A 14,081-nucleotide genomic window follows, 5' to 3' on the forward strand; every position below is an offset into this window, starting at 1 on the left:
TTCACACAAACAGGTAAGTTGAAACCTGAATGCAAGTCCTTCAAGTGTTTTGGACTGGAGCTCCCAGAAACCTCTGTGGCCTTGGCTGATGGTCAGGGATTTGGGAATACGATGTCCAAAACCTCTGGAAGGCCAGAGTTTGGGAAGCTCTGATCTAAATGGACATAATTTGACTAAACCGTGGAAGGTATGTGGGGGAGCACCACGTTTAGTTGCTTATGATTTCCAATAGTGCAGTGCAGACCTTTCCAAACTGTGTTGGGACACATTAATGTGTTGCGTCAAAAATGCTTTCCTCACAAATGAGCAGTGCTGAGGAGGAGGAAGATGGGTCCCTCAAAGAGCATCCTGTCTACCCCCTTCAGCCAACCAGGCCGGAAGGCACAGTCAGAGCACCCCAGATAGATGGCCACCCAGTCTCTGTTTAAAAACTTCCAGAAAGCGTTAATCACTATAGAAGTGGGAGTGCTGATGCTGTTCAAATGTAGGTCCTGTTACGATGTTTATAATTAGCACAATTAGTTTATAGACTTTCAGGAATATCACTAAAAGGAATCAGTTTCAAATTAAGAAAATAAAATAGGTTTGCAATGATGCTTGTGATGAATCCCACAAAATAGTTGTAAAGGAAATGACACAAGAGTTGTTCTCACGGCAGGACGTAAAGAGTTCAAGAGGCAACACTTTCAATCAGAAATTTGCATTATCAATTCCACAAAAGTCCAGCCCACAGGTGGTCAATGGACTCCAGCAAAGCACTCCAGCAAAAGCATGCGGGGAATGCGTAAGTACTTCATCAGTGTTGCAGATGGACGATGAAAGCGACAGCTCCCCTGGCGGCCAGAAAAAGTTAAATAGCCTCTGTGTATGTCTGTATACGTTGTATGTCAAATCAGCATTGAATGTTTGCCATGTATGTGTACACTGTAATCCGCCTTGAGTCCCTTGCGGGGTGAGAAGGGCAGAATATAAATACTGTAAATAAATAAATAAATAAATAAATCCTCCTGGAAGTCTGGCGGAGCAGAGGCTGGATGGTCATCTGTTGGGAGGGTTTGGGTGGTGTCTTTATAGCAAAAAGGAGTTGGACTGGATGGCCTATGGAGATTCCCTCCAACTCTATAAAAGTTCAATTGAAAACCTGGAGTAGGTTATCCATTGCTCTGATGAACTGGGATCCCCCTGCGTGTCTGAAATGCACCGTCAGTGGTGCAGAACAATACCCAAAATAGATCCTGGGAAAACATTTTGGTTCAAGGGATGGCATGATTTGAGGAGGAAGCATCCTTCCTTGCATTGGACACAAGGCATTGCAAATAATTGCTTTTTTGGTTGCAAGGAGAGCCGATCAGCACCTTGGGTGACAAAGAGGGAGGCGGGTTGAAGCCACTAGAGCAGGCATGGTCAAATTTTGGTCTTCCAGATATTTTGGATTTCCACTCCCACAATTACTAACAGCCTCAGGCCCCTTTCTTTTCCCCCTCAACCGTTTAAGTGGCTGAGAGGGAAAAGGAAAGGGGCCTGAGGCTGTTAGGAATTGTGGGAGAAGAAATCCAAAACACCTGGAGGACTGAAGTTTGACCATGCCTGGTCTATAGAATACTAATCTACTAACAGTTTGAATTAAATAGGCAATTTATTTTTTAAGATAATAATCAATAGATAGAGAAAAGATTCAGATGAAGTAACCTGTCCAGAATAATTAAGAGTAACCTTCAACAAAGAAGAGCTGGAAGAGAAAATAAGAACATGCAACAAGGAGGAATACGAAGATACAGCGACTAGACTTAAACTAGATTTATTGGTGTCCTCGAAATCTTATGGAATAGAGATTATTTAGTTGTAACCATGATAATATTGTATAAAAACCCTTCCCCTTTTCAACAACCCATACTTTTTGCGTTCTTTCTTTGTGACATCTAGGTTGTGACTTTTCTGGGCTGTATGGCCATATTCCAGAAGCATTATCTCCTGACCTTTTGCCTGCATTTATGGCAGGCATCTTCACAACCTCTGAGGTTGCCTGCCATAGATGCAGGCGAAACATCAGGAGAGAATGCTTCTGAAACATGGCCATACATCCCAGAAAACCCATAACAACCCATTGATTCCGGCCATGAAAACCTTCGATAATACATCTGTAAAGGTGTAACTAACTAATAATAACCCTACTTAATTTTATTTGGAAAGGCTTAATAAGTAAAGAAAAACAAAGAGAACACTTTCCTCCTTTCTGTTGCCGTGCAACTTGAACCCATTTGCTCATTGGCTGGGAAGTGTTGTTCATAGCAACCGAGAGACGCTAAGCAGTGTCAACAGCAGCAGCATCAATTAAGCTTCAGGAGCTTCCGCCTTATTGACTTTATTTTGTATTGAGATACATGTAATGTAAGATACTGAAGCCTAGTTTTCAACTGCTTGGCATTGGGATCCATAGGATAGGCATTGGAATGCAGAACACCTGGTGTTGAGACTTTTGTAGGTGGAGATCCTAAATGTATTACTGTTTGGATCCGTTCTGCGGCCTAGCCATGTCTTACCCTTCGGTTCTTCTGACCCAGGAGCTTGCTCCGCAAACTGTCCCCGTCTCTGAGCTGCCCATGAAGGTGTACGAACCGGCCTTCAACACTGGCCTGGACTCCTCCTCAGGTTTGACCACAGCAGGCTTCCGCACAGCCAAGTATCTGCTTGAGGAATGGAACCAGCACAATTACACCCGTTATTATGAGGCCTTTGCCGATCGGGACCATTCAGAGTGGTTGCGACAGGAGTCGCAGAGCCTGGCGGCCTACACGGGTAAATTGGCTGAGCGGACCCAGCAGGACTCCACGGCCAAAGTGGGCAAGCGGCTGCAGGACATCCACTTCTGGAAGTCAGAGTTGCAACGGGAGATTGAGGACCTGGTGACCGAGACGGATCTGCAGGTGGCCCAGAAGCAACGGCTAGAGCGGGCTCTGGATGCCACCAAGGTGCTCTACAGCCTGGCCATGGACAACCTGCAGTGCCGTGAGTGGAGGCAGCACCCAGACCTGGTGCGCGACCAGGTGGAGGCTGAGCTGCTCAAGGTAAGGAGCATGGATCATTTACTTATTTGGGCATTTCTATATTTATTATTTATTTCATGTATTTCTGCACCGTCCTTCTCCCCCGAAGGGGATGCAGGGTAGATTCTCACAAGCACCATACAAACAATCAAAAAAATACATTTAAAAAGGCGAAAGATTTATACGATCTGAAGAGAAACCAGAGTACATTTAAGACTTCCGGTTGGTCACCACTCAATGGAGGACACGCTTCTGTAAGCTCTCCGAGCTAGACACAGAAGCGGCTTGGTTTGGACTGCTTTGGGGCCACAAATGCAACCCAACCTTCACTGATGGACTGAGGTCGGGAAGGCGAAACCCCAGGGCACTCTCGGCCGACGGCATCTGAGTGGTATCCCCCTCAAGGGGACACCCAAAGACGCCCGGCAACGGGGTGCAAGGGGTGAGCACAAACCAAAGCCGGAGCGGCAGCTCCCAACGCTTCATGGTGACCGGCACAAACTACAAGAAAAGGCAAAGATCGAAACTCCACCAGCAAAGCAGCGGTCGGACAAGAGGCACTACTGACAAGAATAAACAGGAGAAGCAAAAGAAGAAAGAATATCCACGGGCAAAGAACCGGAGAAAGGAAGGAGCACGTGACAACAACCTAAAGCAAAGGTAAAGGAAAAGACAATCCAAAAGTAAATAATTCAAACAGATAGAGCAAAGCCCAGGGGCAAGGGGTAGGAATCTAAAGAAAGAAAGAAAGGAGCAAGGAAAAGGAAGGACGGGAGCCCCAATCCCATTCTAAACAGCCGGGTAGAGCCTCCATAAGGCTCCCTCCCAACGGGGACAGCATAACCCAAACCCGGCGATCGATCCCCTCAAGGCTCGATCGGCCGGGGGAGGCAAAGGGTACAGCGGGCTGGAAAAGGGGCCAAATGCCTTAATCAAGAAAGAACCCAAGACACTTTAAAGTGCAAAGAGGCGCCAAAGCTCCCTCACCAAATTACCCCACCCCAAAATTACTGTACAAAGAAATTCTGATAGAGAAATAAGGTTTAATTACTGAAGAAGGGGGGGAAAAATACTCTCGTTCTACATTGGGAATATCGGGCTGACCTTGAAGAAAAAAACCCCCAGAATTGGCTCGAAGTCAGGGAGCGTCCTTGGGAAAGCGGAGGAGTAGCTGATAAGGACGAAGGACACAAGGCGACGCAGGACAGCCAGAGCTCCAACCGTGCAGCAGCGTGACTGGAAGAAAACCCGCGGAGGACATCTCGCGAGACCGGGACAAAGACCCGGACGCCAGACGCTGGATCTTCATGTGGGAGAAAGAAAGCACGTCGAGACGCAACTGACGCAACTGACGAAGAGACGCAGCGACGTAGCGACGTCCAGACTCTAGCCCGGAAGACCAAAAGCGGAAGGAACGAAAGGATAGTAAAACAGAGAAGGTAAACAAACAGTCACAGGCAATAGTTAAAAGACAAAAAGAAAGGAGAAAATAAGAACAGCCTGCAGGAGCCTGAAGGAGTCTAAGGAACATAAAAGGAGAGGAAGGTAAGATTTAAAGATTTAAAGACTTAAGTGAACAAAAAATAATCATAACATTACAGAGGTAACGAAGAAGAATAAAGACAACTGAAAGCAATTAGAAATAAATCAAAAAATAAAAATAAATAAAACAAGATTAGCTAGTCAGAATTCACACACAAACATCAGGTGAAAGGAATTATATTCATCACAAACTACAACAAGGAGAATACAGAAACAGAAATAGAACAAAATAAACCAATACATACATATTATAGACACACATAGGAAATTACTAACAAAAAAGAAAAAGACAATCCAAGAAGAATAAGAACATGACAACACAAAGCCAAAAAGGGAAAAGTAAAGACCCAAAATCAAGCAAAGAAGGACTCTCTAACGGAGGAAAATGCACTCAGCCAGATATTGGCAGAAATCATTAAGATTTCAACAAAGCAAGACACACAACATAAAGAACTACAAGATGAAATTAAAAGCATGAAAGCAGACATCAAAAAAGATATGAATAAACTTCAGGAGGATTTAGACAAAATGAAGAAAGAAAATCAAAAAATAGTTACAGAACATGGAAAAATGGAAAGTAAAATGAATAAACTGGAAAATATAAGTCAAAAAATACAGCAACAAACTGAACTGATTGAGAACAGAGAACTGGAATTTCAATTGAGAATTACGAATCTGGAAGAGGCCAAAGGCGAAAACGTAAAACAAATATTGATTGAATTGTTAGCAGACCTTATGGATGTTAGCACTGAGATAATAGGCAATGACGTAGACAGAGTATATTGAGTCCCCACTGGTTACGCAAAAAAACACAATACAGCGAGAGACATTGTCATCACCTTCTGCCGCAAGAGCACTAGGGACGAAATATTGAAAGAAAACGCCAAAAAAACCGTATTTTACAAGGAGAAAAAAGTCACAATAATGAAGGAAGTATCTCAACAAACTCTGCTAAAAAGAAGGAAATATGCCTTCCTAACTGACGAATTAAAGAAGAGAAAAATAAAATTTAAATGGGAAAGAGTAGAAGGCATTACTGTCACACTACAAGACAAAAAGTACTGGCTCAACACAGAGGAGAAAGCGAAAGCCTTTTATACAGATCACATCAAAGCCAAAAAATACGAAACTCCGCAAAGAAAATTACAGGATAAATTGATAACGAAAGACCTCAAAAGACAAGAGAGATCAGAAACAAATCAAGAAAGGCAAGATGAAAGGGAAGAAAACATAGAAGAAGAAGGAGAGGATGAAGAAAACAATGATGGGATCTCATGGAGAGAAAAAAATGAGAGAGAAAACAAAAGACTAAGGGAGTTTTCTCCGGAAAATTACCAATTAATACCTCAGGAAATTCTCCATTGGGAAATGACAGAGAACAACCATGAATAGGGACTTAAAAATATACTCAAACAACGTCAACGGGATTAACTCGCCAAACAAACGCCAAAAAATCTTTAACCTCCTAAAACAGAAGAACATGGACTTAATAGCCTTACAAGAAACCCACATTTCAAGCAGACATACAAAGCATCTTACGAATTTGAAACTAGGCAAAGATTTTTTTTCCTCACACTGTGGGAAGAAGAAAGGAGTTGTAATCTACGCGAGAGACTGGCTAAATCCAGAGTATGCATTTAAAGATATGGAAGGGAGATATGTAGGAATATTAATTGAAATAAAAAATCAAAAATGGCTCATTTGTAACATTTACGCCCCAAATGGGGCAAAAGGTAAATTCATAAAAAACTTAAAAAGGGAAATAGACAAACAAAGATGGGATGAACTAATAATTCTGGGTGACTTCAATGGGGTAGTGGATATTAATCTAGACAAATCAGATAGAGCAAAAGGGAAAAGTACTCAAAATAAAACTAGCCAATTGCCCAAGGTCTTCACACAACAACTGGAGAGACTCAATCTACAAGACACATGGAGACAACATAATGAAATGGCAAGAGATTACACATACTTTTCAGGAAGGCACCTTACGTGGTCCAGAATCGATATGGTCTGGGCAACTAAATCTTTAAACTTAAAAATTAAAAAAATAGACATCCTCCCCAGAACATTATCGGACCACTGTGCAATAGTATTTATAATTAAAGGAAAGAAAACAATATATAGGTGGAGACTAAAGGACTATCTCCTAAAAAATGAGGAAGATATTGAAAAAAATAGGTCACTCCTAAAAGAATATCTTGAACTAAACAAAGGAGAAGATACATCCAAATATACACAATGGGAGGCCATGAAATCCGTCATGCGAGGATATCTCATGCAACAAGAGGTGAGGAAAAAGAAAAAGAAAAATAAAGAAATGGAGGAAATCTTAAAAAAATTATCTGAAAATGAGAGTTTATTAAAACAAAAACCCAAAGAAAAAAAAGGACCCTCATTATTGATACACTAAAAAAACAACTGCAGCTACTACAAAACGAAAACTTAGAAAAACAAATGAAATTTGCAAAACTAAATTACTTCCAAAACGCAAATAAAACGGGTAAATGGTTAGCAAATAAGGTTAAGAAACAAAAACAAAAACAATTAATAACTAAGATACGAATTAAAGATAAAATTTACACTGAGAATACTAGTATCGTTAATGAATTTATTACCTTTTACAAGAAATTATATAAGGGAACCGAAGTAAACACAGAAAACATTACAAAATACCTATGTGAGCTCAATATGACAAAATTAACAGACAAAAAAAGAGGCATATTAAATGGGAAGATAACAATGTGCGAGATAGATAAGGCCATTAAAAAATTAAAAAATAACAAGGCCCCTGGCCCGGACGGCTATACCGCTGTCTTTTATAAGACATTTCGGAATGAATTAGGCCCCCTCTTTCAGGAGATCTCAAATAGCATATTAGAAAAAGGAACTATTCCTAAATCTTGGGAGAAAGCGAACATAGCTTTAATTCATAAAGACAATACAGACGCAACCGAAATTAAAAATTACCGGCCGATATCACTTCTAAATAATGACTATAAAATTTTTGCACTTATCATAGCCGAAAGACTCAAAGAATTCTTAAAAGAGTGGATCTCCAAAGAACAATCTGGCTTTTTACCCAATAGACAAATTAAAGACAACACTAGAATTCTAATAAATATAATCGAATATTATGAAAAACATAATGAAAAGGAAATGGCACTACTCTTCGTAGATGCCGAGAAAGCCTTTGATAAGGTAAATTGGAGATTCCTGAAATCATTAGTTAAAGAATTAGATATGGGTTTTCAATTTAGAAATATAGTAGAGGCAATTTACCAAAACCAAACGGCCACCCTTATAATCAACGGGCAAGAAACAAAGGAAATGATCCAGATCTCTCAAGGGACGCGTCAGGGGTGTCCTTTATCTCCATTGTTATTTATATTCATAATGGAAATTTTAGTAAGGAAAATAAATGAAGATGAAAACCTAAAAGGGCCAAAAATTCTAAAGCAACAATACAAACTGAAAACCTACGCAGATGATATAGTATGCTTTATTGAGAACCCAACTGAAAAGATTAAGAGCTGGATAAAAAAAATTCAAGACTTCGGAACCCTAGCAGGATTCAATCTAAATAAACAAAAAACCAAATTATTAGTCAAAAATATGAACAAGGAAACGGAAAACAATTTGCAAAAAATAACCGGAATCCAAACGGTAGCCAAGGTAAAATATTTAGGAATAAATATCACTAAAAGCAACGCTGCCTTAATAAAAAACAATTACATAGCGTTATGGGAGAAAATCCAAAAGGATATGGAAAAATGGGGGAAGAAAAATTTCTCCTTCCTAGGCAAAATTGCACTAGTGAAAATGAAAATATTACCACAGTTGCTTTTTCTTTTTCAAACCATCCCGGTCATTAGGAATAATTTTCTTTTCAAAAAATGGAACTCAGATATCTCCAAATTTATATGGGCAAATAAAAAACCGAGGGTAAGTCACAAGATATTAACAGATGACAGAATACGGGGAGGCCTGGGTTTACCAGACTTACGAAGTTATTACGAAGCGTGCAACTTAGTAGCCATTAAAGATTGGACAACACTCCAAAACAACCATATACTAACCTTAGAAGGCCACGACCTAAGAGCTGGGTGGCACAGTTATATTTTGTATAATCAGAGGGAAAAAGAAAAAAACTTTACAAATCATTTCATTAGGGCGGCCTTAATCAAAACGTGGGAAAAATACAAAAATAGATTCTTTAGACATACCCCACTATGGATCTCGCCTGTGGAGGCGAAACATAAAAAAGAATTAGGGATGGAAATTTGGCTAACCTACAAGCAAATATTGAAGAAGAATGAAGAAGGTAATATAATAACAAAGTCCCACGAAGAACTCCAAAAGCTAAACCCAAAAATTACATGGTTAAATTATTTCCAAATTAGGGAGATTTTCAAAAAAGATGAAAAAATAGGTTTTGAGCAAGAAAAGGGAATATAGGACACAGTGATGGAAAAAAATAAAAAAATAATAAAATTGATATACAAACAATTACAAATATGGAACACGGAGGAGGAACAAGTCAAAGAATGCCAAATAAAATGGGCGCAAGATTTAGGACACAACATTATGGCGGATCAATGGGAAGAAATTTGGAAAACCAAAATTAGATACACTATGGCCAGTGACTTAAAAGAAAACTGGTTTAAAATGTTCTATCGATGGCATTACACGCCAGAAAAAATAGCAAAATTCCAAAAGAGAAATCAAAACATTTCGGATAAATGCTGGAAATGCGAAAAGAAATTGGGCACATTCTTTCATCAATGGTGGGAATGTGAGGAAATTAAAAAATTTTGGAAAAAGGTCCACCAGGCTTGTCAAAAAATTTTAAAAATGAAATTCCCACAAAAGCCAGAGACTTACCTATTAGGGATTACAAACGAAATCAAAATGAGTAAAAACCAAGACAAAATCTTATTTCTATTAAGTACAGCAGCTAGAACAGTGATAGCCAAAAAATGGAAACAGAAAGATATACCAACCCAAGAGGATTGGATAATAAAGGCTTTTGACATTATCCAAATGGACAACTTGTCACAAAGAATAAACGGAACGATCAAAAAAACAGATTGGGAGGGCTTTAAGGACTACTTGAAAACAAAAGAAATCTCAGTAATAATAGATCTAACTAATTTTTAGAAGGAAGACGGAAAACAAACATTGTCAGTTATGACTTGAAGAGTTGAAATACAACGAAGAGGAAGACCCTTGGGAAGACCCTGGGAAGTCGCAGCTACGGACAGAAATATTGGTGATGGGCCCCATTAGACCCCTTTCCCCTTCAACCTTTCCCTCCCCCCCATACCCTCTTCACTCCCACCCCCCCCCTCACACTATCCAACAACTCTTCTTCACAACCCTCCCCTCACATTGATGTAAAAAAGGAAACTCAATAAAAACTTATTTAAAAAAAAATACATTTAAAACATTTAAAATAATTAAAAACATATTATATTGTATAATTCATTTTATATTATACAATTCATTATATCAAGGACTCAAGGTGTTTTATCTATTGTTTTACAACAATAGATAAAACATAACAGTATAAAAACTCATTAAAGTAATCCCTGGTGGGGCAGTGGGTTACACCGCTGAGCTGCTGAACTTGCTGACCGAAAGGTCGGCGGTTCAAATCCGGGGAGCAGGATGAGCTCCCACTGTTAGGCCCATCTGCTGCCAACCTAAGTGTTCGAAAACATGCAACTATGAGTAAAATATAGATACTACTTATGCAGGAAGGTAACGGTACTCCATGCAATCATGTTGGCTGCATGACCTAGGAGGTATCTATGGGCAACCTGCACTTTATGTCAGGGGAAACCTTTACCTTTTAAATTAATCCTAAATCAGGGATGATTTATAGGGATGATTTATAGCATTCTAAAATAATATAAAGTGCAGGTCCTAGGCTTCTTTCACCTTAGTTAAAAGCTATTCCACATAGGAAAGTTTTCAAGTTTTTCCTAACGGCCAAGAGGATGGGGGCTGTTCTTATCGCTTCTGGGAAAACATTCCTCAGTTTTGGTGCCGCAACTGAGAATGTGCCTCTAGCCAATTTTAAATGACGGCTGTGAGTAAACTGAGTTGATAGGAGCATTTCACTACTCAATCTTCATAATCTACCTGGCTTATATGGTAGGACATGATGTTTAATGTATCCTGGACTGAATACCACCTTAAATTGGGGCTGGAAAGCAATCAGTGCAGCTGTCTCAGCAGGGGTGTGGTACGCTACCTGGAGTCAGCTCCAATTAGTAGTCTGGCTGCCGTGTACTAAACCAATTGGTATTTCCTGACACTTTTTAAGGGCAGTCCCACATAGAGCGCATTGTAGTAGTCCAACTGGGATGTAACCAGTGCGCATACGACAGTAGATTTCTAGTCCAAAGTCAGATTTCTCCAGGAACGGGTGCAGTTGGCTTATGTACCAAAGCAGCAGACCAGAAAGTTGCAAACCTACCAAGTTGCTAAAGATCCCCATCGCTAGATGAGACTCTTCATCCAGGGGAAGAAGACCACAGAACTGCTTAGAGCAGTGGTTCTCAATTTGCGGGTCCCCAGATGTTTTGGCCTTCAACTCCCAGAAATCCTAACAGATGGTAAACTGGCTGGGATTTCTGGGAGTTGTAGGCCAAAACACCTGGGGAGCCCCTTGTAAGAGTTTCACATTGTAACATGTAACACATATATAATAAATGTTGTCAATTTTGTGTCATTTCCTCTGTAACTGCTCTGTGGGGTTCATCGCAAACATCATTGTGAACAGATTTTCTTTCCTTAGCTAGAAACTAGGCCTGGGTAACAACGGAAAAATTTGTTTCTAAAATCGATTTGTATTTGGGGGTTTTTTTTGTTTCGATATTTAAAATAATTACAAAATTTTTCTTTTAAAAAGTTCGATATTTACGAAATTTCGTAAATGGTAAAAAAATTAACGAATCGATTTCCGAAACAATAACGAATCGATTCGTTAATGGCGGACGCGACCGCGAAATACGCTAAAAAACCTCCAAAACCTTCTGAAGCTTCCCTCTCCCTCTGTTGTTGACTGTTGGTGTGATATTATAATTTTTTTTCACTAATTAAACCATAAAACTGGCCCAGACATGCGGAAATAATAATGAAACGACCTCAAAACAATAACGAAACGAATACAATATCAAAATACGAAGCATTTACAAAACGTTTTTGAAAATTCGTTTTTTAAAATAATTGCTCCAGAATGGTTTGTTATCGTTTTGTAATTGAAAAAATTAACGAATTATTAACGAATTACGAATTAACGAAATGAAACCGCCCAGCCCTACTAGAAACATATACATTTTTGCTGCAAGTCAAATTAACAAATCGTGCAAATTCTACATGTTTTACTTTAATCTTGCTTGAACAACATCAGCATTCCACTTCTATTGGGATTAAACCTCTTTGAAGGTTTTAAAAGAAAGGCTACATGACCATCTGTTGGGGTATTTTGACTGTGCCTTCCTGCCTGGCTGAAAGAAGCTGGACTAGCTGCCCTTTGGGGGCCTCTTTGGAGGTTTTTAAAGAGAGACTTGGGTGTATTGGGTGTATTAGCTGTAATACACCCAAATGCACAAACAAATAAACAAAGGTACTAATAAAAACCAACAAAAACAAATCAATAACAATATAAAACATATATACCGTATATTCCGGCATATAAGACAACTGGGCGTATAAGACGACCTCCAACTTTTCCAGTTAAAATATAGAGTTTGGTATATACTCGCCGTATAAGACCACCCCTCTTCCATCGCACACCATATAAAAATAAAAAATAAAAACATCAGATTTGATTTCAAATCCAAGACTATCAAAGCAGTATCCAGCTCTTCGGCTTAGAAATGGAGATGAGCGCCAACCCCCAGAGCCGGACACGACTGGACTTAACGTCAGGAGAAAACCTTTACCTCACCTGTAAACTCCTGTATGTTTATTATTTATTTAACAGTTGTGTTTCCATGGAGCATAATAAAGTTCTATAAATTTTTACCTTACCTTACCTTACCTTACCTTACCTTACCTTACCTTACCTTACCAAGAGTGAGACCAGGGCTGGGTCCAATGTCCTTTCCCCAACAACAACAACAATAATGGAAATCTAGAATTGGAAGGGACTCCAATAGCCATCCAGTCTAACCCTAATTCTGCCAGACAGGAACATATGTCCAAGCCCTCCCGACAGATGATAACAACAATAATAGCAATAACAACAGCAATAATAATAGAAGGGAGCTCAATGACCATTCAGTCCAACCCCATTCCTACCAGGCAGGAAGACACAATGCAAGCCTTCCTAACAGGTGGCCATGCAACTCTGCTTAACAATAACAACAACAGAACGCTAGAGTTCTCCAATGGCCATCCATTCCAACCCACTCACTCCTGCCAGGCAGGAAGACACAATGCAAGCAGCTAGTGGTAAGCTGAGGGGACAGAAGTTGTCATAAAGCCATCTTGTGCAGCTTCCAAAACCCAACATGTGAGAACATTTTGCACTGCAGCCAGATATTTCCAAGGTCATGCCCAAAGGGTTTGATGAATATACCCTTTTTGAGATAGATCTAAATCAGGCATGGGCAAACTGTAGCCCTCCAGGTGTTTTGGACTTCAACTCCCACAATTCCTAACAGTCAGTATTTGAGAACACAGAAATGCTGGACCACTCTCACAACCACCATGTCAGACTCCACAGAGAAGCCATTGCAATCCACAAGAAGCATGTGGACAATTTCAACAGAAAGGAGGAAACCATGAAAATGAACAAAATCTGGCTACCAGTATTTTAAAAAACTCCTCTAAAATCAGGACAGTAAATAAAAAACAACAGTCAAAAGCAGGGGAAATCCAGACAATAAAAAATCAGGACCAACTAACACCTCCCAACAAAAGATTCCCCCAGGCAGGAAGCAGCCAGGCTTTGAAGCTGCAAGGCCATTAAATGCTAATCAAGGTAGCCAATGGCAACATTCCCACTTGCCTCAAGCAGACAAGAGTTCTTTCTCCCAGCCTGGACATTATTCCACAGATATATAAACCCCACTTGCCATGTTTCCAACAGAACTCACAACCTCCAAGGATGCCTGGCATAGATCTGGGCAAAACATCAGGAGAGGACACTTCTGGAACATGGCTATACAGTCTGGAAAACTCACAGCAACCCAGCCAGTAGCTGTTAGGAATTGTGAGAGTTGAAATTCTAAACAATCTGATAGAAAACTGGGACTTGTAGTTTGGTATGGTGCTGGCTCTCTTAAACAGGGAAGGCTAAGGACCTTGTAAAACTACAACTCCTGTGATTCCATGGCACTGAATCTGTGGCAGTTTTTTTAGGGGGGGGGGATTCCCCTTTAAGAGTGGATGGCCCTTGCACTGGGACTTCCCCTTTAAGGCTGCCTCGTTCTTGGCTGCAGAAACAAAACCAAATGGGGAAAAGAGACCTTTTTCTTC

At 40.0% G+C, this 14,081-nt stretch overlaps 1 protein-coding gene across 1 annotated transcript in view; it reads left to right on the forward strand.

The window, feature by feature from the left end:
- The first annotated feature begins 2,531 nt into the window (after positions 1-2,531).
- Positions 2,532-14,081, forward strand: part of LOC137095565 (tektin-4-like) — a 63,141-nt gene continuing 51,591 nt past the window's right edge. Inside the window, exon 1 of the mRNA XM_067462349.1 lies at positions 2,532-3,065. Coding sequence (XP_067318450.1) covers positions 2,532-3,065 — 534 coding nt within the window. The remainder of the gene's footprint in view (positions 3,066-14,081) is intronic.

This window comes from Anolis sagrei, chromosome Y (genome assembly GCF_037176765.1).
Source record: "Anolis sagrei isolate rAnoSag1 chromosome Y, rAnoSag1.mat, whole genome shotgun sequence".
Classification (NCBI taxonomy): Eukaryota; Metazoa; Chordata; class Lepidosauria; order Squamata; family Dactyloidae; genus Anolis; species Anolis sagrei.